At 55.9% G+C, this 24,111-nt stretch overlaps 11 protein-coding genes across 11 annotated transcripts; 6 read left to right on the top strand and 5 right to left on the bottom strand.

The window, feature by feature from the left end:
• Nucleotides 1–4: 4 nt before the first annotated feature.
• Nucleotides 5–1,225, top strand: CMQ_1106 (nap family protein; the record flags this gene model as incomplete). The annotated part of the gene is made up of 3 exons (XM_014318185.1): nucleotides 5–101; nucleotides 167–1,072; nucleotides 1,125–1,225. 3 exons carry the CDS (start codon nucleotides 5–7, stop codon nucleotides 1,223–1,225), a joined length of 1,104 nt encoding a protein of 367 aa, XP_014173660.1.
• Nucleotides 1,226–1,371: 146 nt separating this feature from the next.
• Nucleotides 1,372–4,480, bottom strand: CMQ_1592 (arginine rich protein; the record flags this gene model as incomplete). The annotated part of the gene is made up of 4 exons (XM_014318671.1): nucleotides 1,372–1,452; nucleotides 1,617–3,430; nucleotides 3,617–4,163; nucleotides 4,226–4,480. 4 exons carry the CDS (start codon nucleotides 4,478–4,480, stop codon nucleotides 1,372–1,374), a joined length of 2,697 nt encoding a protein of 898 aa, XP_014174146.1.
• A 689-nt stretch (nucleotides 4,481–5,169) lies between these two features.
• On the top strand, nucleotides 5,170–5,493 carry CMQ_467 (NADH-ubiquinone oxidoreductase; the record flags this gene model as incomplete). The annotated part of the gene is made up of 2 exons (XM_014317546.1): nucleotides 5,170–5,203; nucleotides 5,273–5,493. The coding sequence occupies 2 exons, from the start codon at nucleotides 5,170–5,172 to the stop codon at nucleotides 5,491–5,493; spliced, it is 255 nt and encodes an 84-aa protein (XP_014173021.1).
• A 221-nt stretch (nucleotides 5,494–5,714) lies between these two features.
• On the bottom strand, nucleotides 5,715–7,328 carry CMQ_1014 (translation initiation factor eif-2b delta subunit; the record flags this gene model as incomplete). Its single annotated transcript, XM_014318093.1, has 2 exons — nucleotides 5,715–6,584; nucleotides 6,645–7,328. The coding sequence occupies 2 exons, from the start codon at nucleotides 7,326–7,328 to the stop codon at nucleotides 5,715–5,717; spliced, it is 1,554 nt and encodes a 517-aa protein (XP_014173568.1).
• Nucleotides 7,329–7,748: 420 nt separating this feature from the next.
• On the bottom strand, nucleotides 7,749–8,684 carry CMQ_1108 (translation initiation factor; the record flags this gene model as incomplete). The annotated part of the gene is made up of 1 exon (XM_014318187.1): nucleotides 7,749–8,684. One exon carries the CDS (start codon nucleotides 8,682–8,684, stop codon nucleotides 7,749–7,751), a length of 936 nt encoding a protein of 311 aa, XP_014173662.1.
• A 452-nt stretch (nucleotides 8,685–9,136) lies between these two features.
• CMQ_1544 (mitochondrial inner membrane protease subunit) lies at nucleotides 9,137–9,502 on the top strand (the record flags this gene model as incomplete). The annotated part of the gene is made up of 1 exon (XM_014318623.1): nucleotides 9,137–9,502. The coding sequence occupies one exon, from the start codon at nucleotides 9,137–9,139 to the stop codon at nucleotides 9,500–9,502; it is 366 nt and encodes a 121-aa protein (XP_014174098.1).
• Nucleotides 9,503–10,541: 1,039 nt separating this feature from the next.
• Nucleotides 10,542–12,828, bottom strand: CMQ_519 (vacuolar armadillo repeat protein; the record flags this gene model as incomplete). The annotated part of the gene is made up of 7 exons (XM_014317598.1): nucleotides 10,542–10,873; nucleotides 10,936–11,685; nucleotides 11,753–11,998; nucleotides 12,074–12,187; nucleotides 12,243–12,363; nucleotides 12,652–12,737; nucleotides 12,798–12,828. 7 exons carry the CDS (start codon nucleotides 12,826–12,828, stop codon nucleotides 10,542–10,544), a joined length of 1,680 nt encoding a protein of 559 aa, XP_014173073.1.
• A 997-nt stretch (nucleotides 12,829–13,825) lies between these two features.
• CMQ_1273 (chitin synthase a) lies at nucleotides 13,826–17,017 on the bottom strand (the record flags this gene model as incomplete). The annotated part of the gene is made up of 4 exons (XM_014318352.1): nucleotides 13,826–14,534; nucleotides 14,612–16,425; nucleotides 16,485–16,723; nucleotides 16,999–17,017. The coding sequence occupies 4 exons, from the start codon at nucleotides 17,015–17,017 to the stop codon at nucleotides 13,826–13,828; spliced, it is 2,781 nt and encodes a 926-aa protein (XP_014173827.1).
• Nucleotides 17,018–18,752: 1,735 nt separating this feature from the next.
• CMQ_921 (homoserine kinase) lies at nucleotides 18,753–19,915 on the top strand (the record flags this gene model as incomplete). The annotated part of the gene is made up of 2 exons (XM_014318000.1): nucleotides 18,753–19,472; nucleotides 19,562–19,915. The coding sequence occupies 2 exons, from the start codon at nucleotides 18,753–18,755 to the stop codon at nucleotides 19,913–19,915; spliced, it is 1,074 nt and encodes a 357-aa protein (XP_014173475.1).
• A 1,181-nt stretch (nucleotides 19,916–21,096) lies between these two features.
• Nucleotides 21,097–22,627, top strand: CMQ_606 (pyridine nucleotide-disulfide oxidoreductase; the record flags this gene model as incomplete). The annotated part of the gene is made up of 5 exons (XM_014317685.1): nucleotides 21,097–21,301; nucleotides 21,386–21,730; nucleotides 21,786–22,137; nucleotides 22,187–22,494; nucleotides 22,560–22,627. The coding sequence occupies 5 exons, from the start codon at nucleotides 21,097–21,099 to the stop codon at nucleotides 22,625–22,627; spliced, it is 1,278 nt and encodes a 425-aa protein (XP_014173160.1).
• A 1,101-nt stretch (nucleotides 22,628–23,728) lies between these two features.
• Nucleotides 23,729–24,042, top strand: CMQ_1637 (uncharacterized protein; the record flags this gene model as incomplete). Its single annotated transcript, XM_014318716.1, has 2 exons — nucleotides 23,729–23,892; nucleotides 23,970–24,042. The coding sequence occupies 2 exons, from the start codon at nucleotides 23,729–23,731 to the stop codon at nucleotides 24,040–24,042; spliced, it is 237 nt and encodes a 78-aa protein (XP_014174191.1).
• Between the last annotated feature and the right edge of the window lie 69 nt (nucleotides 24,043–24,111).

The raw sequence follows: 24,111 nt of genomic DNA, 5'->3' as shown, positions 1-24,111 counted from the left end.
GACCATGACTACTCCCACGCCCGAAGCTTCGATCTCATCGGTCACGTACGAAGAGCTGGACGATCTGGAGGCTGAGTTTGAAGACTTTGACGTCGAGCTGCGTGCGTACTTGTTCCTTTTCCTTTTTCCCTTGTCTTCTCTCTTCCTGTCCTGCTAACACGCCCAGTCTGCATCCAGGCCGCCAAGGAGCGCACGCTGTACGACCGTCGCGCACAGGTCCTCCGTCGCATCCCGCACTTCTGGCCGCTCGTTCTCGAGCAGGCGCCGCCCGAGATCGATCAGTACGTCCAGCCGCTGGATTCAAACGTCCTGCTGTCGGCCCTGGAGGATGTCGAGGTCAGCCGGTTCGAGACGGTGGCGGATGGTGGTGCTGGTGCTGGTGCGGGCGACCCGCGCAGCCTCTCGTTCCGCTTCACCTTTGCGCCCAACGACGTCTTTGAGGATCGCGTGCTGGAGAAGCGCTTTTGGCACCGAACGGCGCCGGCGACCGGTTGCGGCTGTGACGACGAACCCGGCCATAGCCACGGCCACGGCCATGGTCCCGCTTGGTCTGGTCTCGTCAGCGAGCCGGTGCCGATTCGCTGGAAGAAGGGCAAGGACCTCACCGACGGCCTGCTCGACCTCGCCGTCAAGGCCTGGAAGGACCCCCAGACCAAGACGATTCAGGATGCCCTTCGCGCCAAGTTCGACAAGACCGCTATGGGCGGCGTCAGCTTCTTCGCCTGGTTCGGCTACGTCGGCCGTCGCATCACCGAGAGCGAGAGCCGTGCTGCCGAAGCCGACTTGCGCGCTGCCCGGCTGGCCCGTCAGGCCGAAAGGGCCGCGGCCAAGAGCGCCGGCGAAGACAACGCGCAGGCCCACGGAGCCGCCAAGGAAGACGCCAAGGATGACGGCAAAGACGATGGCGACGACAACGACGACGATGCTGGTGACGATGACGACGATGACGATGACGACGACGACGATGACGACGACGACGACGACGGCTACCCCTTCGACATCTTCCCCGACGGTGACACGTTGGCTGTCACACTGGCCGAGGATCTGTGGCCCAATGCGATCAAATACTTTAGTAAGCAAAAACGTCTTTCATCTTTCCTTGTTCAATACACTAACACGCCCAGAACAAGCACAGGAGCTCGATCAGCTGAGCGACGACGACTTTGAGTCTGGGTCGGAAGACGGCGACGACGACCAGCCGCCGCCAAAGAAGCAGAAAAAGTAGGATGTGGTGTGTATTAGTACTTCTAGATAGATGTTGTGTGCCTGTCCGCCTGTTCGCCTGCCGTTGGATATATGCTTATATAATTCCTCAGTCATGTGTGCCTGCGTTCCTTCCGCAGGTGAAATTGCAAGCAATAGATAGGCAAGTCAGTCTCCTCGACTGTCTTCGCTCGAGGCCATTTCCAGCTTCAGCGGCTTCTGCTCCGTCGTCTTCGGCTGCGGCTGCGGCTGCGGTGTCGTTCTCGATCGTGATCCCGGTCTCTGTCTCGGGTCCGCTCCCTGTCGCGGTTCCTGTCCCGGTCGCGATCACGGTCTCTGCTTCGATCTCGATCTCGGTCTCGGTCTCGAGGACGGTCACGATCCCGATCCCGATCTCGATCTCGCTCTCTCACGTGGTCTCGACTGCGACTTCTCTCTCGTCGACTTCGTCGGTCCCGGTCCCAGTCTCGGTCTCGGTCACGGTCCCTGTCGTCGCGAACTCGAATCCGGTCCCGATCCCGGTACTCTCGCCGTGGACTCCGACTGCGCGACCGGCTGCTTCGCCGAGCCGTCAGCTCGTCTCGGTTGCGGAAGTCACGCAGATCACGACCTGCAGCCCGGTCTACCGCTCGGTCCACCGTCCCGCCCGAAACTGCCCGGTCAATGTGGCGCCGCTCTTTCGGCACGTAGCGATCAATCTCGTCCGGCTCGTACTTGCGCTTCATCTCTGGCGACCGGTCACCTGCTACACCACTGGTCCCCGTCGCTCCCGCGCTGACGCCGCCTGTGCTCCGCCTGTCGTCCACACCCGGCACCGGCAACCCCTTCTCCCGTGCCTCCTTCTGTGCTGCCAGATATGCTTTGGCCTCCAGCTCCCGCTTCCTCACCTCGCCCTGCTTCCACGCCTCCAGTCCGTCCCGGTCCAGATTTGGTGGCGGCCGCGTCGTCGACGTCGCTGACAGAGACCCCGGACCGCCAGGAGGCGACCGGCTGCGGCTCTTTCGCGCCTCTGCCTCTTTTCGCTCTGCCCGGTCCACTGCCGTTCCTCGTGGCGATCGGCTGCGTCGATCAGATCGCACCCGCGAGCGGCTCCTCTCCCAAGCCGTCGCCGTACGTTTTTCGTCGCGCTGGCGGGATCGTGAATGCGACCGCCGTCGGTATGTCTCTCTCTGGTCCTTTTGGTCCTTTTCGTTCTTCTCGTTCTTCTCGTTCTTCTCTACCCTGTCCTCCCGCCGTGTCGACGGCCTTGTTCGTGATCTCGATCGCGCTCGGCTCGGCCCCCCTGTACCTGTTTCGCGGTCCTTCGGCTTGGATGTCCGCGATGTGCTGCGATCGCGTTCCCGATAGTCTCTTCGTCGACGGGACGGAGACCTAGTCTGTTTCCGCGCATCTCGAGCATCATGTCGGGACCGGCTGCGCCGTGTCGACTCTTTGCGATCAACCTTCCCTGACATCCCAGACATCCCTGCTGCTGCTGTTCCTGTTGCCTCCTTGTCCCTTGCCCTGTGCTCCCTGCTACGGCTGCGTCTCTCATTCCGCCGGTCACCAGCTCTCGATCCGCTTCGACTCCGTTCGCGATAGTCCCGTCTCCGTCCGATCGATCGACTCCGCCCATCTCTGCGCCCACGGCGGTCTGGCGATGCTGAACGCCGTCCGCGTCGACGCTCCGATGCCCTGCTGTGCCGGCTCGTGTCTCTATCACGATGCCGAGACGGCTCTCGAGCGGGCGTGGCCGTCTTTGCCGTCTTTGCACTGCCGCTAGCCGTCTCGTCCGTCGCTTTGGCCGGCTTCGTCTCGGACTTGTCCTTCGCTACTACCGCTGGCTCTGTTCTGGGCGACGATTTCACGGCTGCAGCAGTTTTGACACCGCCTTTGCCCTCATGCATCAGAATATTCGCTTCCGTCGGAGGTGCCTGCATTTGGGCCTGGGCTTTTGGCTCCGGCCTGCTGCCGCTGACCACGCTCTCTGCTGGCTGCACCTTTGTATTGTCCGCAGGAGCCTTGGGTGGGATTCGCCGTATCGGCTGGATCGCCGACGCCGGCATCGCCTTGCGTGGTGGAGGAGCTAGCGTCTCGTCGATCTCCATCTCTGGCTGCTTCGCCGCTCGCGACGCCTTGCTCTCGCGCAGGAGGTCCTGCATCGCCAACTCCTCCAGCCGCTGCAGCTCCTCGCCCGAAAGCTGCTTCTTTAGCTCTTCCGGCTTCCCGCCCGCCACCTCGTGATCGCCTTCCCGACGCCGGCTGTCCTTTGACGTGTCTCTATCACGTCGATCTCGATCTCGATCTCGATCTCGGTCCCGGCCCCTTCGGTCTCTGCTCCTGTCGCGATCTCGGTCTCGGTCTCGATCTCGATCTCTGTCTCGATCCCGGTCTCGCTCCCTGTCCCGTTCTCGCCGCTCGCGGTCTCTCTCACGGTCGCGTTCCCGTTCCCGTTCCCGTTCCCGGTCGCGCTCTCGCTCTCGCTCTCGACGTCGCTCTTCTCGCTCCTTCTCACGCCGCTCTTCCTTTTCACGTTCCTCCTTACGCCGGGCCTCACGGGCTTCCCGCTCCTCTTCACGCCGTCGCGCCTCCTCTTTCTCGCGGATCTCTCGCTCCAGCCGACGCTTGCTCTCTTCCACTGCGCGCAGCTCCTGTCGCACCCGCTCACGCTCAGCACGGCGCTGGGCAGTTTCCGTGGCATATTCTTCGTCCGTACGCGCGCCGCGCGCCAGCTCGTCCGAGGCCGCTTCGTCGCCAATTTCGGCCCGTCGGATCTCGCGGAGATGCGACTCGATGGCGTCCGAGTCAATGAGCGCCTCGATGACCTCCTGGGCGTTTTGGTAGACTCTGCCTCGGTCCAGGGCACCGTCGATGAGCGCCGCAGCCTTGCCCCGGTCCAAGGACAGAAGCTGGGCCGGATTGCTCTCCACCTCCTGCTCGGCAATCTCGAGAATGCGCTTCGTCACGTTTTCTTCGTAGCCCTGTGATCTGTGTCAGTCACTCTCTGAGCATGGAGCGTGCACGCATCCGCGGAAGCACGTACGCTAGCCTCAAACTTCTCCCACGTCTGCTTCCGAATGGCATCGTAGCCACCCTTCTTCTTAAACGTGTGCACAAGCCCTTCGATGGCTGTCCGGACAGCGGACGATAATGGTAGCTCAGAGGCTTTGAAAGACCTCGTCGCTACCGTCACCGGATGAGGTGTCTCGGTCCCAGAAACGGCAGCCGAGCCAGGCGCTGGCGCAGACGCAGACATGGCTGCAGCGTCTGCAGTCCCAATCGTTGCTGCGAGCGGCATGAACCAGGGGCACCTGGTTTATTTTCGCGCAAGGAAACAGATAGAGTGGGGGTATGCGTGTGTCTAAAAGATCACAAACAGCTCATATTGGGCTGTGGTGAGAAGAACCAGAATTCGAGGCGCTTTGAAAACGCGAAAAGGAGAGAGAACAGAGGACGCGAAGGTCTTGGGCTGTAGGGCTGGGCGGGGAAGTCGCAGATTTATAAGGCTGGCAGGATGCAGGTCGGACAGTTCGACCAGCGTCAGCAGAGACTTGTCCGCTCGCCGTGGAACGAGAATTGATATGTGCCGTTCTTTGGTCGAGTCGCGTGGTTGTCAGAATTACCAGAAAGATGCATGAGCACTAAATTAGGCCGTACTGCAGTAGCGACCCACTGGACTGCGCTACTATGTACAATATGCGACCACCCTTGGCTTGGGCAGGTCTCGTCTCGGATTTTCTCTCGTTCCGGCCGTCCAATCGTTTCTTCCCGGTTTCCCATCGCCAGATTCGAAGTTGGCTCGAGGACCCTCCTTGTGCCCTCTGAACGACCTCTCGTCCGTGACAGCCACCCGTCCAGACAACAGATCCCACACGAGCCGATCGAAATTGTTCGTCTGCTCGACGACCGTAACCCGGCCAAGCCAATCGATTGGGCCCCTCAAACCCGAGTCGAAACCCAGACATAAAACCGCATCCAACATAAAAAATGGTTCACCGGGTCGTCTTCTGGACCGGCTTCGGTGGGTGACCTCTCCCCCCCTCCACTGCGTCTGGCTTCTCTCCGTTGCTAACCGGGCACGGCACAAAAGGCGTCGCCGTCCGCGCTTGGCAGCTCGGCATCGAGATGCGCCCCTTCTTCAACAAGAGCTCCCTGTGGGCCTACCCCGTCTTCGGTGCTGCCGGTGCCGGCTTTGGCTACTGGTTGCAGACGGTCGACGACCGCCAGACAGCCATTCTGAACGCCCGGAAAGAGTCCATCTTGGAGAAGCGGGCACGGCGGGCAGCGCGCGAGGAGGCCGTGGCGGCATAAGTGGTCCGGACAGCGGGGCCGAGAGCCGACGAGCTCTCCGGCATTGGAAAGATGTACATATACGGCTGGGCGGACGGCAAGGAGTCCTGCCTTACGACACAGGCACCCCATATTTCACAGCCCAATATAAAGCAAAGATCAAGGGAGCAATTATTCTAGTTTTTTTCGGGTCTAGCTTTTTTGTGTTCTTTCGTTTGTACCCTTACACAGCCTCGAGACCTTCAATTGAGGTCCTCCTTGCTTCGCAAGACGGAATAGATGGCCTGCGCAGGCACCATGCCGCTGGCCTCCTCGTACTCGGTGATCAGCATGCTGACCAGGCTGGACTGAGTCGTGTCGAACAGCAGCCGAAATGAGTCGCTGTCGCAGTGATCCGGGTCGATCTCGTTGTGTGCCAGCGCATCCGTAGCGACACGGTCGCGGTCAAAGTTGACCGTCTCTGACAGCGCGATGACCGGGCAGCCCAGAGCTGAGGCCGACTGGGCCACGTCGCAGGTGCCAACAGGCCCCAGCAGTGCGCCGTTGGCAAACACCGACTCGACGCCCAGCAGCACCTTTGTGGCACGCGCCACGTGACTGTCAAGGCCGTCGAGAGAGTGACTGTAGGTCACGTGGATCTCAGGACGACGACTTGCTGCCGTCTCGGTATCCCTTCGCGAGCGAAAGTGTTTGGCCAGTGCCTGGCCGGCAGCCGTGTCGTCCGGGTCGTCCACGACGATCAGGTCGAACCGGATGCCGTTGGCCCAAGCCTCTTCGAGGGCAGCCCGCACCAACCGGGGTCCTCCGTACGTCAAGACGGTATCGCCATTATCAATCATCTCGGCCGCCTCGCGCGTTATGACCACGGCCGCGACGTGTATGCGCTCCTGGATGAAAGCGTCCACGGAGTCGCACAGGTCTTCGATCGCATCCTTGTCGTCCAAGTCCAGGTCCAGCTGTGACACGCGCGCCTTGAGCAACCGGATCCCGTTGCCCATGGCAAAGCACATTGGCCGGCATTCTGTCAGGTACTCGATCTGCGGGTTGAGCACATGCGACACAAAGTGCCGCGAGAAGGCGTTGCCCGGCGGTGTCCTGTAGGACTGGATGACCTATCGGGCACAGCTTAGCATATACAGCGCAGAATTGGTTCAGCAGGGGCGTCAACACACCCTCTTGAATGCGACGAGTGTAGCCTCCAGACGGGCGATGCTGTCACGCAGCGTAAAGGTAGCCATCTGCTGACCAACCGCGAGCACGGCCGGATGGACGTCCTTGTGTGCCTGGGAGACTGAGATGCGCTTCGCCATCGACAGATGGCTGAAGCACTCGGGGATGCCGCTGCGGTAATCCTTTTCGCGCTCTCTCTCGCGTTCCAACGTCGCCGTGGCAGCCGCAGCGACCGCTGCCGCTGCCGCAACCGCAGCTACGGATGGCCGCCGTGCCATCGGACCTGTCAGCGGCCCTGCTCCGGAGCCTGCTCCGACACCAGGACCTCCTCCTGTATTGCCTGCGGCGTCTGCGCCTTGCTTTCCCTTGGCCTTGCCGCCACCGCCGCCACCGCCACCTGCTGCTGCACCCGCTCCTGGTACTGCTTTTAGCTGAACGGCGCCCACTCCTGCCTCCTTCGCCGCCACCACGGCTGCTCTCCGCTTGGCCTTCTCTGCTTGTTTCTGCGCCTTCAGCTCTGCACCCGAAGGCTTCTTTGGCGCGTCTCCTGTCGGCTGGGGCGCCGTGCTCTTCTGTGCCTGTGCCTTCCCACCAGTCTTCTGGCCCGCATTTCCCTCTGCCGTGACATCCTTCTTTGGCGTCTCGCTGTTGGCAGTCACACCTTCGCTCGGCTGTGGTGTCGCCATGCTGGACAACAATTCTCGCCTGACTCTCGTTGTTAAGCCTCCCCCCGTCCCGGGATGAGAAACGAGAAGAGGTCAGGGGCTGGGAAGCAGGAGGCGCTTGGAGGAATACGCGCACAGAAGTATCAGATTTGCGGCCGTCGTTGAGCGCTTGCGCAGAAGTCGAAGTTAGAGATGTTCACTCTTTTGGCTTGAGTCAGACAAACAAATGCAATTAAGAGGATAGAAAGCCCCGCGCTAAAATAAAAAATAAATTCGGTACAACACTACAAAGTCCTGCTGCATTTAGCAGCTCGGCGCTAAGCGGAATCGGCAAGTAACGCACCTGTAACAGCGCACTAATTTAGCGTGTGTAGGACCGTTTACAGCAATACTCCGTATATATTCAAGCTATATACGGAATACCAACTGCCCTCGAGAGCTTCAATTGCCCTCTTTCTTGCGGGCTGGGCCGTCCACGACCAGCTTTGCAACCCGCAGCAGCTCCCCCTCCATCGGCTTGGTCTCGCGCGCCCCCGGAACGGTAGCCACTGTCTCTCGCACCCGCCGCAACAGCTCAGCCGCTTCTTCCTGCGTTGCATGTCGCCGTCCTTTCCCCTTGCCCTTGCGCATCATTGACACCTCCACGCGCAGCCCGCGCTCCAAAAATTCGCGCAGCTTGCCCATCCGGTGCTCCAAGTCGTGCGTGTCGATCGCCCAGTTGAGCTCGAGCTCCTTGCTCAGCGTCTTCTTGCGCCGCAGCTCCCGCGTTTTCTCGTACTCTGCTTTTCTCTCGGCCACACGATCCACAATCTTGCAGATCGGGAACCGTGGCACCGCCTTTCGTTTCTCACCATCTTCCACATCCTCCGCATCCTCGGAGTCCTGCTTCCGTGGTAACGCCAGCATGACCAGCGACTCGAGCTGCGGGTTCAGCCTCGCCATGATCGCACTTGTCGGCTGTGGTGCTGAGAGCGACCCGTCTTCCTGTCGGAGAATCACATAGCGGTCGGAAATCTCTCTGTCACGTGGCAGACGACCAGGCTTGGAGCCTTGTCGGCCACCACTGCCCGGCCGAAAAACAGATATGGGTCTGGCAATCGGCCTCATCTGCCCCAGACTACCAGGCCCTCTGCTGCTGTTGTCGCTGCTAATGACATTGACAGCCGACCGCGCCGTCGATATCCCATTTGTCTGTGGCCGTTGAATCGTCGGCCGCTGATGTGCATATCGCCGGCTCGCCGGGACTTGAAAACTGCGCGGCGCCAGAAATGGTGGTACCGAGAGAGGGCCATTGTATATACCCTGATTACCGGGCCCGGGCAGAAACACCCGGGCGAGCGCCGACACCGGTGAAGAAATGCAGCGGCTACTCTTCATTGTGTGTCTGGCCGGGCGTTGATCGTTCCACGTTGCATACGTGGATTTGCTTTTGCGGAGGAGGAAACTTATTTTTTGCAGCTACTCCGACTTTCGTCACGTGCTACCCCACACTGTGGATCATCCCCAGCTGCTGAACCTGGCCACCTTTTCCACGTCTACTTCGGAAGATGACCTCGTCGTACTAATACGGTATGGCTTTGCGCTTGTATGTACGCATACTAATTCAATGAAAGGACCAGCCAGCGTGGCATGTGAGCTTACGGTACAGCTCGGGTGGCTCTACTACGAGGCTCTGCAGCTTGTTCGCTAGTAGTGGGGTCTGTGCGCTACAATTGTTGTGGCTAAGCTCTAAATTGGAGACTTCATCTCATCAGATCACTCTTGGACATGCTCTATACTGCGCTTAACCTTCGTCTCCTGCTTACCACTTATGAGATACTATACCACAGATGTCCCAGTTTTCCAGATTTTCTCGCGTCTTTCGCGGCCATCCCGGCCGCTGGGCCATTGGCACTGCTAAGACACTTGCCTTCTGTCATATTGTCTGGACCTATGGCTACAGCGTCGGTCCAGCGTCGGGTCCTAGCATGCTGCCCACCTTTTCAATTGCGGGCGACTGGCTGCTAGTCTCAAAACGGTACCGCTGGGGCCGTGATTTGCGTGTCGGTGACCTCGTCGTATATCGGATCCCTGTCGAACCAGCAGATGAGGCGGTCAAGCGGGTCATGGGAATGCCGGGAGATTATGTGTTGGTGAACTCGCCCGAAGGCACGAGCGACCTTATGATCCAAGTGAGTACAGTGGCCCTGGTATGAAGTGTGCATTAGAACGTCGCTCACTGTCCGAAAGGTTCCACAGGGGCATTGTTTTCTAGTCGGCGACAACCTGCCTGCTTCACGCGATTCCCGAACTTTTGGCCCCGTTCCGCTGGGTCTAGTACGCGGAAAGGTCATAGGCAAGACCTGGCAGTGGATAGAGAACCCACTAGATTCGGCACCGGCTTGAGATTCGCCTCCAGTTTCGAGTAAAGACAGTCGCGACTGGTCCAAACTTTTGAAAAAAGAGGAATAGTGGCACGTACCGTGTTCCATCAAAACAGTATCTAGGCGCAGCTTTACCGACAGAGTGCATTTGATTCAAGGTTTGTCACTATATATCCACACGCCTGCGTATCTCTGTACAACAGATACACAGAAGCGAGAAAATGATGAATGTCTAATTACATCTACTAGGAAACAAGGCGTGACTACTCAGCCGGGAGACAGCCCTTGGCTTTGGTGGTTTCTTGTGGCTGCGCCTCCTCATTAATTGAACTAGCTAGCACTTCGCACGCCAGCGCCTCCAATCGTAGTGGGTAGAGAAAAGAAAAAAGAGACGATGGACTAGGAGGTTTCATGGACAACATACCGTTGCCGAGTAGAGTGGAGGGTGGTGACTTCAGCACAAGCATCAGCACCTTGGTCGAGACTGGTTGCAAAATAAGCATGTGTTATGGCACCCTGAACAATACCACGCTCCGAACAATACGCAATCGACAAGACATAAAAAGGAGAAAAATCGGAACGAAACGCAGACAGTAACAAACGCAAAAAAGAAAGTCATAGCTCCAACTGCAGAGAATGCTGCGCCAAGAACACCTTGCCCACATCCCTGGCCCTGGGATCCTCAACAAGAAGCAAACATAAAGACAAAAAGAAATAGGCCAATGCGATATTCCGTTCGGTTTAAAACGGAGTGTTGATTCGATGACATGAACGTCACCAGAAGAAGCAACAAGAGCGAGGCGAGAGGCCGGCAATTTGCCCGGATACAAACGCCTGAGCTGCAAGTCGACAGAAGGAGGTATCGTCACCTTCAGCCTTCGATATGGGACTTCGGGTTGTTCTGTCCGAGAAGCTCGAGGCACCGCTGAGCCAGATTCACAACTTCTCCTTCGTCGTCATCTTCCAGCTCGTTGTCGGACCCGATAGGACGCTTCGCAATTTGTTTAACAACCTCCACAATATCGTCCGACTTGGCAATTAGGTTCATGAGCTTCCTGTCCTCTGACTCGAGAAGTTGCAACAAGGTCCAGATCGCTATGTGCTGGAATGTAGCATCACCACTCGCCAGAAATCTGCTCAGATATCCATGGATGCCATCGCTTGGCTTCAGCCAGTATTGGATGAACATCGAGTAGTCGCCAACTAGACAGATTAGCCACTGCATGTAGTATCGACACACTGTAATATTAACAAAAATGGCTCACCCTTGGAGGAGAGATTGCCCATAGCAGCCGCGCTATTGCCTTGCACCTCGATGCTGGAAGATTGTGTCAACGGTATCAGGACATCAAATACACCCAGGCCAAGTAGGTGCATCTTGAGCTCGTCGCTAAGAGCCAGAACAGCAATGGCAGCAGTCATTTCTGATTGAACATTCACGGGCACATCCAGCACCAGCTGCTTGCATTTCTGTACGGCACCAGCCTCCAGCACAAGAGCCTTGTTCCGATCTGAGCTGGCCGCTAGGTTGCGCAAAGTCGAGATAGCGTGGCATTGGATCTCCTCGTTGTCAGTAGAACCGAGTAACTCCACCAGAGGCCGCAAGAAACCTGCTTCAATTATAGGCGATTCATTCATGGGGTGGATCGAGATGTTCCGTATGCACGCGACAGCAGAGAGAATAAGCGGCAGATAGGAGGACTGGAGAAGACGAAGAAGAGGCGGCAGGCCAGAGGCACGGACAATGTCTAGTTGGTATTTCTCATCGGATGCAAGATTGCGCAGGGCAAGAGCGGCTTGGCATTGAACCTTGGGCGATAAGGAGTCCATCAGATTGACGAGGGATTGGACCAATTTCGGCTCGGTCTGTGCCAGCTTCCTTCGGTTCGTGGCATCTACAGCAATGTTGCTGAGTGCTGTCGTGCAGTAGTACTGTACATCGACGTCGGGAGAGGAGAGCAGCTGGACCAAGACTGGCAGAGCACCAGCATTGACTAGCTGTTTTCGGTTTTCATCTGGAAGGGTAACGTTAGGAAGTTGCGGCCCAGCAAGGTGAGGCAGACGGCAGTAAGGATATCATACCCGAATGAGTCATGTTGAGAAGAGCACCCGTGGCGTTTCGCTGCACTCGCATGTCTCGCGACTTAGCGAGACGCGTCAGGGGTCCGAGGGCGCCCGAGCGAGCAATCTTTGCCTTGTTGTCCTCATGTGTGGCGAGGTTGGTGATGCAGCCGACGGCGTTGCACTGGACTTCAACGTTGGGCGATTGCATCTGGCGCTTCAAGGGTCCAAGACCGCCCAGCTCAACAATCAGAACCTTGTTGGCAGCTGAAAGACAAGTACGTCAGTGATGCCGAAGTGGGACAGATTGGGCAGCAAAGGGACGATCGACGGTCCACATACTGTTCACGGCAAGGTTTCCAAGAGCAGCGCTCGCCGCTCTTTGCACTTCAAGATCGGGGCTCTGCAGAAGGAAGAGAATTGGCTCGAGAGTGTCCCGCTCAACTTCTCGCACGTCTGGGGGTGTCAGCATGGTTTTCTTGATCTCGTTTGGTCCCAGCTGATACCGTACCTCTCTCTGTAATTTCAGCGAACGTCAAGCTTGCACTTCGTTGCAAGTCTATGTTGTCCGAGAAGACAAGTGTGCTGAGCGCACGCAGCGGCTCTCCCGAGTAAAAGTCTGTTTCGTTGCGCTGTGCAAAGTTAGTCCAATGTGGGTTCTCATAGGTATCGTGACCGAAGCGTGACGTAGTGCTAAAGACAAAATAGCCCAATACTGCCAGGGTATTTTAAGTCAATGCTTGTGTGCAGAAAGCCGCACACTTGAACGACTTTTGGGAGAATGGGGTACATAGGCCGTCGGCACATGCATTCGCCTAGGTGATAGTGGTGTGTGGTGTCGTCGAGATACGGGAGGGGAAATTGGGTGGCCTGAAAGCTCGGATCGGTGAAGGTAGTAACGAGAGATGGGAATGACAAACATTTTCGAGATACTGAAGGAGGTCTGCAACTGCCTCACGTTCGCTATCGGCAAGGACGGGCTCGTAGAGGCCATCGCGGGATTTGCCTTTCAGATGTCAGCAAGGCAGCAAATCGCGAGGCCGTGAAAAATAAAAAGGCTGTTTACCTCCGCAGCACTGGGAGCTGCAAATCCCCATGGCGAAGCAGGGTGCAGAATGCTGCGCAGCGCTTCACGTTCGTCCCAGGACTCGTTCTGAGATGTCGGGAGTGGAAGCTTGTTGTTGTGTGATGCGGTCAGAACGAGAGTCGTGGTTTGGGCTGGGACCAAAAGTGATTGTGATGAATGAGGGAGGAGGAAAACAAGACTCACACTAGTGGAATAGTTGAAATGGGTAGGCGTCGGGACGTTTTGAAGCTGGCCGGCCTGTCCTAATGCCCTGTGACCTAAAAGTCGGAATGGACAGACAGGGGAGGCGAGCACCACAAAAGTGGGGCGTTTAGATACTGCAAGATACTTTGGGCTATACCCAACAGATAAGCGCCTAAAAGCATCTGGAGCTCACTGCTGTGTTTAGTTAGCCCGTTTTCCCGTGCTGCAGGCATTGATGGAGACTGTTTTAGTGCCTGATGCGAGTTCTTTGTAGTGATGCCTACCAAATAAGTATCACAAGGCCGACGTCTGGACCATAGAGCTGCATTCGTGGTTGGCAGGGCATAACTTGAATTGCCAGGGACCATCCTTATGCGTTGCGCTGCGTAAATGTAATTGCGAGGCTACAATTCGAAGACAGGCCGAGCTTCCTATAGGCCGTTGGGAGTATCTTATACCATTAGATAGATTCTCACATGTAAAAATATGGCAATTCCAACGACTCGTTTGTACCATGCACCACGGAGTACAGAGAAGCCGCCCTTGGCTCCTTTGCAGACACATATTGGAGAGGCAAGATTCTTTATGCAATTCAGAAGATATTGCTACCTAGTAGATAATATGGACAGGAGAATTGTGTGTTGGATTTGAACAGTGAAAATCCAGAGCCACCAAGGGCTTCTCATGCTTTCATGCATTGAGGGTATTGTTTTCATATGACATGGAAATTTCGCAACGATATGACGAGAAAGGCAAACAAGAAATACACTAGGCTGGGGAAACGAGAAATAGTGAAAACCAAAAAAGAGATGGTCGCCATCCATCTATACACCACGGAACATCCGCACTATCAAAAACCATAGAGCGCCCAGAAATTTGAAAGCAGACAGGGCTGCTACACTGTAGAGAATGACGGCCATGTAGATCGTCGCACGACTGGTATCGGCGGAGGCAGAATTCGACGAAATGATCTTTTCGAGACCTGCGGTACTCAGGACAAGAGCGGCGAGGGCAAAATTGCTGATGATCCAAATAACCACCACGACGGTACGCACACCACGATAGTAGTCTTGCTGTTTCTCGTCCAATTGGGCTGGCGTCGGTTCTGTTTTCACCTTGACCTCTTTTTCGCCAAAGGCAAGTAGTTCCCGCTCATACTGTGCATTCAAGTCACCTTCATCTGGCAGGTCCGTCTTGCCCTGGCCATCTTTGGTGCTGACTGAAGGCAGCGCCTCGGCTTTGTCGTCGCCCTTGGTACCCCACGAAATATCGTGTGTGTTACAGAAAGCGTAGACGTTCAAGATATTCGTGAATGTAGGCGTGAGCAATAAGTACTGAATTAGTGAGGTGAACATGTGCCACGGGTCGAACATCATGACAGACGCAATCAGCCACACTCCGTATGTCGACATGACTGAAAGAATCAGAGTGACGAAAACCTTGTTCGAGAAGAGCTCCGAGCCGGTTAGGCCATCATGAATATCAGTCTGGACAGCCTTGACTGAAATAAATACGGCAGCAAACATGAGGTACCTAGAGGCCAAACAATTAGAACGTCGCGTTGTGTGTGGCAGGAGACGATGTCATGGATGGCAAAAGACAGCACTTACACATAAATGATAGCCCAGAAGACAGCCATAGCCATATAGTATGGGCCCGAACCAGCCGGGCGATTGCCCATGGACAGCGTGAAGCAAATGATGAGGCATCCACCATAGAACCATTCAAACACCACGCCTAAAATATTGCCTACTGTGCCGAGTAGGTCCTTATCAGAAAGGCTGGATGTGAGGATCTTGAAAACGAGGAAGAAGTTGCCAATGGCAAACCAGGCGAATATCATATTAATGGTGTTGAAGACAAACTCGATAAAGAACATAACCTTTCGGAAAAGAGAGTGATCGGAGCGAAAGAACTGGTGGAAGTGGACGATCGCATAGAGAGCAGCAAAGAAGGAGCCGTTTAGCCACCGGCGACGCTGCAGAATTAGCTCCGAAAGGCCGTCCGGTACGTCCGTCTCTCCTGTCGCAGACTTGACGTATTGCAGGAGCCAGTGGCAGTTGCGCTTAGTGACGAGCTCGAAACACAGGATACGATCCTCGGCCAGGTACATGTTCGAAGTGAAGATGCCCGCACTGGCGCCGTGAAGCGTCTCGCCGGCAAAATACTTTTCGAGAGGGCCCTGTCCGTTCTTGTCGTTTTGCAGGGCGGCATAGCGATAGGCCGAGAAGGCACCCGGCAGCACAGAAATAAAGCCAAAGGCAGACTCGAGCGGCTTGTCGAGAACGTTGCTCATCTTGTACTCAAAGTTTTGAGCCGCAACCAACGGATTTATCAGGTTCCTGCCGCCAGTACCCAACATGGCCTTGATCTCACCGCAGGCGCCAGCGCACATGGGTTCGAGGTCGAAAGCCTTCCAGAGGTGGTAGATGGAGTTACCTCCAGGGCGCGTACCGGCGTCGATCAGAACGCAAATGTTAGGGTCGAGGACGCGGCCAAACGCCTGGAAGAACCAGCGGTGAGAGTTGATCTTTTTCTTATTCGTCTCCTTGAGGCAGAAGAGCATCTGGACAGGCTGCTGTTTTGGCACCAGCTGTACAATGTTGTTTTTGATCTGCAGGCCGATCTGGGTAGTGTATTCGTAGATATGCGCCGTCACATCTTTGCCGTTAACCTGCTGCTTGGCAATGCCCTCCTGGTATACACCCATCCCGGCAAGTAGAGCCCTGGTTCTCGGGTTAATTTTTCCACGGCCATCACTGACGACACAAACGACAATTTTCTTCCAAGCATCCTTTCCCCAGGTCTTGCTCTCGGTGCGCTTGCACATGTACTCGACGTTTTTCAAGACACCGATCATGGTGCGGGCGAACAAAATCTCGTCCTCGTTATACATGGTGACCACAATAAACAGCTCGGTGTGCCGTGGCTTGCTGAAAAGCTTCTGCCGGAGTGTGAAATTGTCCTCGTAGAAGTTGGATGGATCACATGTGGCGGCAGAGTAGCGCATGTGCGTAAACTCGTCGCGCTCGCCGTGCGGCAGCTGGCTCAAGAGCCGGGGAGGAACCGGGCAGTCGAGTACCAAGTTGCCCCGGTAGAGGAGCACCTGCTTCACCGTTTTCCAACGCTTGAGGCCACCGCCTTGAGGTGCTGGCGTCGTTTGCGGGGGCCGATCAAGGACAGGGTCTTCGTAACCGGGTTCGCCGTAGCCAGGCTCTCCGTAGCCGGGCGTCTCGTATGAGCCAGCCTGTTGAAGAAGCGGTCTGCCATCGGTATCGAACTGGTCATAAGCACCCTGGCCATCGTGCTGGGCAGGCTCGTAGGGCGTGTTGTAGTATGCATCGTGATGTTCTTCCGGGTTGACACCATACTCGCCGCCATGCGGCCTGGGGTCATAAGCCCCACCGAGGTTGTCGACCGAGTGCTGCAGAAGAAAGTTAGCGACAGAAGACGTGAAAGGAGCTACTACAGATCCAGACTTACAGCCATTTGCATTTGTAGCGAGTCGCCTGGGCTGAAGCGGCCCTGGTTCAATGCTGGGTTGTGAACATCGAGGCCATGGCCCGCGGGATAATTCCCCTGAGGATTGTCATCGAGCTGATACCCTTGCTGGATAGTGTTGCCTGGTGAGGGCGTCCGATGGGCCCGGGGGTCCATCTGGTCGTAATAACCACCGTCGTCTGCTAATGAGGATGTGAGCAGAGAGTGCCAATCGCGCAAGCCTGGAGGAAGGACGGTTGAAGTTTGTGGTGAAAAGGTCAAAGGCACGGCGGAAGAGGAACGAAAAGAGAAGGATAGAGCAAAAACGAAGAGACAGCCAGTGCCTCTACTTGTTGCGACGGGTTTTAATCTCTTTGGCGCACACCAGGGCGTACTTGTTTCCAGCACAAGATCAAGAGCCGACCGAAGCAGAAGAGATCGGCCCGGACAGGTGAGGCAGAGGGAAAGCAGGAAAGTAAGGGTATGGTGAGGGCCAGGGTGATTTGGAGGGACATACCTAATCGATTGTACGCCATCGTTCAGAACGAGCAAGGGGGTGTATGCAGGATCGTCAGGGAAAAAGGGGGGGTGTCGAAGAAAGTATAACCGCTGGCACAGTTTGCTGTTCCGATCGTGCTGGGCACAAGCGCAGACAAGGACGAAAAGGACAGGCAAGATGGTTGCCAACCACGGGATGGTATGAAGGCAATATCCTTCGTCCGTGCTGGATGCAGGGAGCCGGCCACCGGTTGGAACGTGTCTCGACTCTGCAGTTGCTTCCTAGAGGGGTGTAGTCTTCTTTTATGCGCTCGTTTGCCGCCGACGCTCTGTTTGCCAGCGATTGTTTGGATATACTACTTCGTTCGCTTGCCAAAATCTCTTGCAGAGACGAAATGGAGGGGAGATCGTGGTGTTTTGGGGGGGATGGAGCGAAAAGTCAAAGCAGCGAGGAGTTGTCTTGGCAAGCTATTGTTTTCAGTGGCAGGACCGGTGCACCGTTTCACGCTATGATCGTCGCGACAAAATGGCGAAAGCTGAGAGGCGGGAGCAGGGGTAGTAAGCAGAGAATGCAGAGGGCGGAAGGCGGATGGCGGGTAGATGCAGCAGATGGTCAGAATGAGTACTCGCAATAGAGCAGCCGAGCTGGAGGAGATGAGCTTTGTACGAGATTCCCTTCCAGCACGATGGCCCTCTACTACATATGTGGGAGGAAGGCACGACAAAGGTGCCCTCTTTTTGCTGCCTGTTCGTTTACGGCGTAGCGCGCAGCAGCTGGCACTCAAAGTGTTGCTGGGAGCCGTTGTAAGATATGGGCAGGACGCTCAAAATGTGGGGGTATTGTTGTTTGCGACCAATAACGATGAAATCAAGTGTCTGTTTCAGGCCGGGAAGGCGCAGCAGGGATTTATCGTGGTAGTGACGCCCCACCAAGGCATACTCTACTTGCTACGGAGTATATACGAGTATCACGCTTTCTCTATGGCAACCAGATTGTTGAGCCGCCAAGACGCAGAGCTCCAAGGGTAGAGGAGCTGAGGGGCGGCGTGACGTTGTAGAGTACGAGTACTCCGTAATACGTCGCATTACTATGTACGACCACGAGAGCTCTACGACGGACATTGTCCATAGTAGAGCTGGTTGCCTAAAGGAGGCGCAGATGACGCCCTTCGTATAAATATTATACCCGATACGGTTTAGATGTGGTTCGCTCTGTGGCGGAAAATATCTTACTTTGCAGCAAGAAGTGTGCCTGCGATAAATATAGCACAGACAGCATTAAGCCGTGAGGATCAGTTCCTACAGCGCATCTTGTATAATACGGAGTAGTTAGATGCCTTGCCATACGAAGTAAGATACTTGCACTCGCAAGCCGGTCCTTTCAGCACTGAACAGCCACAGCTGCTGCTGCTGACAGAACGTCGTCACGCGTCATTGCAGACGTTGCAGCTGACTGCGAAAGTGCGCTCGTATACTCCGTAACATAGCATACGATGGGCCATTGCCTCTGTCCATGCCAGAGCAACCAGTTTGGCGAGGACTGGCTGTTTGTTGCAGCCCCGCACCAAAAGTTACAGTACCTCCGCGATCGGTGAATAGTCTAATTAGTGAGATAATTAGGAAAGGGCCGAAAAAAGCGAAAATTTTGGAGTCATAGCGAATCGCAAAGGGCAGACCACCCCTTTGCTATCGTAGAACGGTTCGGTTTGCCGACAGCACAACTGCACAGCTGCACAGCTTCCACACAAGCAGAATCCTCGACCAACGAGCACCATGGCCGAGTCGTTTGTCATCCGTACGCCGGCCTCTTCGGCCAACATCGGCCCCGGATTCGACGTCATCGGGCTCGCCCTGTCGCTGTATCTCGAGCTGCACGTCACGATTGACCGGTCCAAGACGTCGTCGACGCAGCCGCTCAACTGCCGGCTGACGTACGAGGGCGACGGCGAGGGCAGCGTGCCGCTGGACCCGGACGCAAACCTGGTGACACGCGTGGCGCTTTACGTGCTTCGCTGCCACAACCAGCGCAGCTTCCCGGTCGAGACACACGTGCACATCAAGAACCCGATCCCGCTGGGTCGCGGCCTGGGCTCGTCGGGTGCCGCCGTCGTTGCCGGCGTCATGCTGGCCAAGCAGGTCGGCCGGCTCGACCATCTCGGCCCTGATCGCCTATTCGACTTTTGTCTCATGATTGAGCGTCATCCCGACAATGTCGGCGCCGCGCTCTTCGGCGGCTTCGTCGGCACCTATCTCAACCCGCTCAAACCCGAGGATGTCGCCCGCAAGGAGATCCCTCTCAGTGAGGTGCTGCCCGCCCCCGCTGGCGGTATCGACACCGGCGCCCAGCCTCCCGACCCTCCCCTCGGCATCGGCCACCACATCAAGTTTCCCTGGTCGCCCTCGATCAAGGCTGTCGCCGTCATCCCCAACTTTGAGGTCGCCACTGCAAAAGCCCGCGAGGTGCTGCCCGAAAAGTACCCACGAGCAGACGTTGTAAGTCTCCTTCTTGTTCCTTTCTTTCTTCTTTTTTTCTTCCTTTTCTCTTCTTCCCCTCTTCCTCATCTTCCTAACTCAACCTACAGACCTTCAACTTGCAGAGGATAGCTTTGCTACCCGTCGCCCTCGGCCAATCGCCGCCCGACCCTGATTTGATCTACCTCGCCATGCAGGACAAGCTGCACCAGCCCTACCGGCAGACTCTGATCCCCGGCCTGACCGACATTGTCGAGTCCATGACGCCGAGCACCCAACCCGGCCTGCTCGGTGTTTGTCTGTCGGGAGCCGGCCCAACCATCTTGGCGCTAGCCACCGACCACTTTGACGAGATCGCAGAGCGCATCATTGCCCGCTTTAAGCAGGAGGGCATCACGTGCAGCTGGCAGTTGCTGGAGCCTGCCGAAGGCACGCAGGTCATCCGGGATGGCAAGACATCGTAGAGTCCGAAAAGAGCTTTAATACACAATGACGATAGAAATATCGAGTTAACTGGCCTAAGCAAATTCTCATCCGCTGCCTTCTGATACCCGAATAGAATTTCGCAAAAAGCAAAAAAAAAGAAAATCACCGCCTTGCGTGCAGCTCCTTCTGATGGCGCAAGAACTATGCCCCAATCATATTTGCCGGTGGCATCTGATAACATTAAAAGTGGACCAGACTGCCGATCTACCGGCTCCATACGTATCTTACTTCAACACTGCCCGTTCAAACTCGGACATACAAAGTACAATTACACTCGGCTCCACAATCGAGAAATCCAATACATGCTGAACTGTCTCTATCACATATGCTCAAGCCTAGGCGTGCTGCAGACTGATTTTTTGTCGTTATTTGCGTCTACTGTGTAGGACTTTTTGCTAGCTTGGAGAAGATAATCTGCATAACACCCTCAAGACGTCTCCAGAAGCTACCGAAATAGCCAGAACCATTGTCCACCATCCTACCATATTATGGTTACTCTCTTCGGGTGCACGAAATGCTAGGTTCGGGTTTTCACCCCAAAAGAATTGTGCTCTCTGTCGTTGTCAGTCTGTGACTAAAAGGCACACTTGCCGCCCCCCCTTCTGCCCCCATCTACCCTCGTATGCCGAGCAAGCTTACGCCGCGCTCGGAGGCAAGGGCTTCTTGGCGGGAAAAAGCCAGCTCCGCGGGAATTACAGACGGACCCATCTATTACGCGCAGCCCCATCTGGGGACCATGTACGGCCATCTGATAATGTACATATAGCATTTGCGCAAGAAATTTGGTAAACTGGACAACTACGCTCTACATAGCTGTTGGTCCAGGCGAGCTGATCAATGACAAGACATGTCGCCATCTGTCCAAGCCGCCCTCCTGGCCGGTCTCGGTCCAAGTGTACGTTCTTCCTGTGTCGTCAAGGCAATCGCCAACACGTCCACTGCTCTTATATCTACAACACGTCCCGATCCGGCTACGGCCTCATACCCAGGGGTAGGAGGGGTGAGTGGGCCGGCAAGCAGATGGCCGGGGACACATCGGCGCAGCGTTTATCCTCCTTGTGTGCTATTAAAGCACGCCCATTTCCCGCCTCGACAATTCTCCTTGTCATGTCAAGAACGCCAGGCCAGACTGTTCTCAACTTCCCCCTCTTCAGTCACTATGGGATCCGTTGTACGTCCGAACAGCGCCGCCTCGCCCTTCAAGGTTCTTGTGGTTGGCGGCTCATACGCAGGCCTTGCAACTGCCCTCAACCTGTCGGATCTTTGCCAGGGTAGGGATGCACGTGGAGGTTGGGGTGTCGAGAACCCTTGCAAAACAATCATCCACACTGATATCACCATCGTTGACGAGCGGGATGGTTTCTGTGAGTCCCCATGATAGCAAGCCTACCCTGCTACCTTGTCTGCCTCCTCCTGTTACAATGCTTCTTCTCACACTACGATCACAGACAACGTCATTGGATCGCCCCTGGTGTTTGCCTCTACTGACTACGCCAAGAAGGCGTGGGTTCCCTACGGCGATGTGCCGGCTCTACAGGATGCATCGCATATTCAAATGGTGCAAGGCAGCGTGACCAACATCGACCTTGCAGCAAAAAAGGCCATGGTCAAGCAGGCCAACAGTAGTGTCCCTGTCACCTTTGACTATGACTTTGTCGTTGTGGCCTCGGGCCTCCGCCGCATCTTCCCCGTCGTGCCGCAATCGCTCGACAAGGATTCCTATCTCGCCGAGATCACGCCTCACGTCCAAGCCGTCTCGTCTGCACAGAATGGTGTCCTGGTTGTCGGTGGTGGTAGGTCGTCGTCTCTTCTCCCCTTGTTCCTACTCTGCTTGCTGACTCATCACAGGTGCTGTCGGTCTCGAGATGGCTGCGGAGCTCAAATTCGCCCAGCCCCAGGTCAAGGTAACACTGGCACATTCACGCGCACGCCTGCTGTCGTCAGAGCCACTGGACGAGGTGGTGGGAGCCAAGGTCCTGGAGATGCTGCAGGAGCAGGGAATCGAGGTGCTCCTGGAACATCGCCTGCAGGAGACGCGGCCGGTTGCTGGCCAGCCTGCCGTGAAGGAGGTGGTCTTCTCCAACGGCCAGACTCTGCGTGTCAACAACGTCATCATGGCCTTGTCCAATAACCGGCCGACGACAACGTTTCTGCCCACCGAGGCTGTCAACGAGGATGGTTATGTCAAGATCCAGCCAAGGTAGTCCACACTCTCCTCATTCCTCCCATCATGTTCTGATTCATGACAGCCTCTTCTTTCCCGAAACTGTCCCCAACGCCGACAGCGCCCTCGCTGCCGGCGACACCGTCGCCTGGTCCGGCGTCAAACGCTTTGGTCGTGCCATACACCAAGCCCACTATGCTGCCTGCAACATACACCAGCGCATGCAGCAGATTCTCTTCGATAAGACGCCAGAGTATCTGATCCTCGATCCAGTCCCGCCGATGATTGGCATTGCCGTGGGTTCTGATGCCATTTCGTACATAAATGGCGGCGAGCTGGAGTCTGGAAAGGCTGTGGTAGAAAACTTCTTCGGCGACGATCTTGGCTTGTCAAGTAAGTAGCTCATCCTCCTTATCTCTGTATCTCATGAGCCGCTTTCTCACACCTGGTGTCTGCAGTTTGCTGGAAGTATCTAGGCTTGGAAAAGACATCGAAGGACTTCAAGGGTGAGGCGAAAAAAGAATGAGCAGTCTATAGCATAGGACGTGTGGTAACTCTGATCTTTCGAAGTCCGATGATATTTGAAGTTCTCGACCCGCAAATTCTAGCAAGGATCGCAGTGAGTCGCAGATAGGAGTTCGCCCCTTGCAAGTGGTCCTTGATTCTCCAAAGTATCCATTGACAAATGATATTCCGTATCGCCGATCGCTCTACTTTGCCCCTGCACTGGCACCGGAATCTTCCACAGCTTCGTTTTCGACACCGCCACAAGTGTCCTGAGTTGCCGTCATCGTGCAGGGCTGTAGACACGATAGCTTGGTCCGTTCGCCGAGAGTATGTGTTCCGGAAGTCGACCTTTCTCCTGGCCTGTCGCTCGTGGCAAGTGCCGTGAACAAAGAAGGGCATGTCAAAGTGCAATAATACGGAGACTCCCGATGCTCCATATGGGGCGGAACGTCTTGGGGCGGCCAATCAGAAACAGCCAAACCCCAGCCAGCCTCTCCGGCTGCCAAAATTGGATGACACCCCCCGGCAAGATTTATAGGCAATTGACACGCGCTAATCATGCGATTTCGACTAGATGGTGGCACGACAAAGCTTAACTTCCGTCTATAATGGTGCCACCATACTGCTCCATTTTGCAGCCGCCAGGAGTTACCCAGCACGAGGCGCCCTAAATCAGTAGTGCAAAACAGCGCTGATCTGATGACGCTGCTAGCTGGCCGGGGAATTTTTCTGGCCCTCTGTCATCCCATTTCTGCCCCAACGTGGCATGATGCCAACCCGGCAAGAGAGCCTCTCTGTACTTTAGTATGGGGGCAACGACAAAATGTCGGGTCGGGTCTATGGGAGCTGGCCCGTGGGGAGGACCGATGACAGCTCGCCGTGTCGTTCCCGGAGCAGCGGCTTTGGCTAGGACGTGCTGGCACTTGCCTGCCCGTTCTCGTAAGATATTGTGGATTTCAGCCGGATTCTCCTGTATAAAGAGGACGTGAGCTCCTGTCACTGTTCATCGTAGAGCCATCACTTGCATCATTATCATAATCAACATCTCCACCCTGTCCTCCGGTCAATCTCTACTCAACACCAAGACTTGTTTGTTCATCTCGTCTCCAAATCAACCACAATGTCTCCCATTGCTCGTGCCGCCATGCGCTCTGCTCGCATTCCGTTGAACAGCTTCAGCCGGACCGCCCCGTCTATGATCACCCGGCGGTTGGCCAGCACAACCAAGTCTGCACCTCCCGACTACGGTCGCCTTGCCAAGCATGCTGTTACCAACCTGGTGGTGTAAGTAACCATATGGCTCTCGTGACAGTGCCTTGACACTTTGGATTGCCACATACTAACTAGTTTCCTCTGGCCAGATACGTCCCTACAGCTGCAGTAATTCTCGGCTGGCCGTATGTGTGCTACAAGATCTTCGAAGACCGCATGTAATCGAAACCTAGCAGGCGGAAGCCGGGGCTGGAAACCGCTATGGTTGGCCGCCCATATGTTTTAGATCGA

The sequence above is a fragment of the Grosmannia clavigera genome (genome assembly GCF_000143105.1).
Source record: "Grosmannia clavigera kw1407 unplaced genomic scaffold GCSC_140, whole genome shotgun sequence".
Classification (NCBI taxonomy): domain Eukaryota; kingdom Fungi; phylum Ascomycota; class Sordariomycetes; order Ophiostomatales; family Ophiostomataceae; genus Leptographium; species Leptographium clavigerum.
This window is presented reverse-complemented; position numbering and strand designations above follow the sequence as displayed.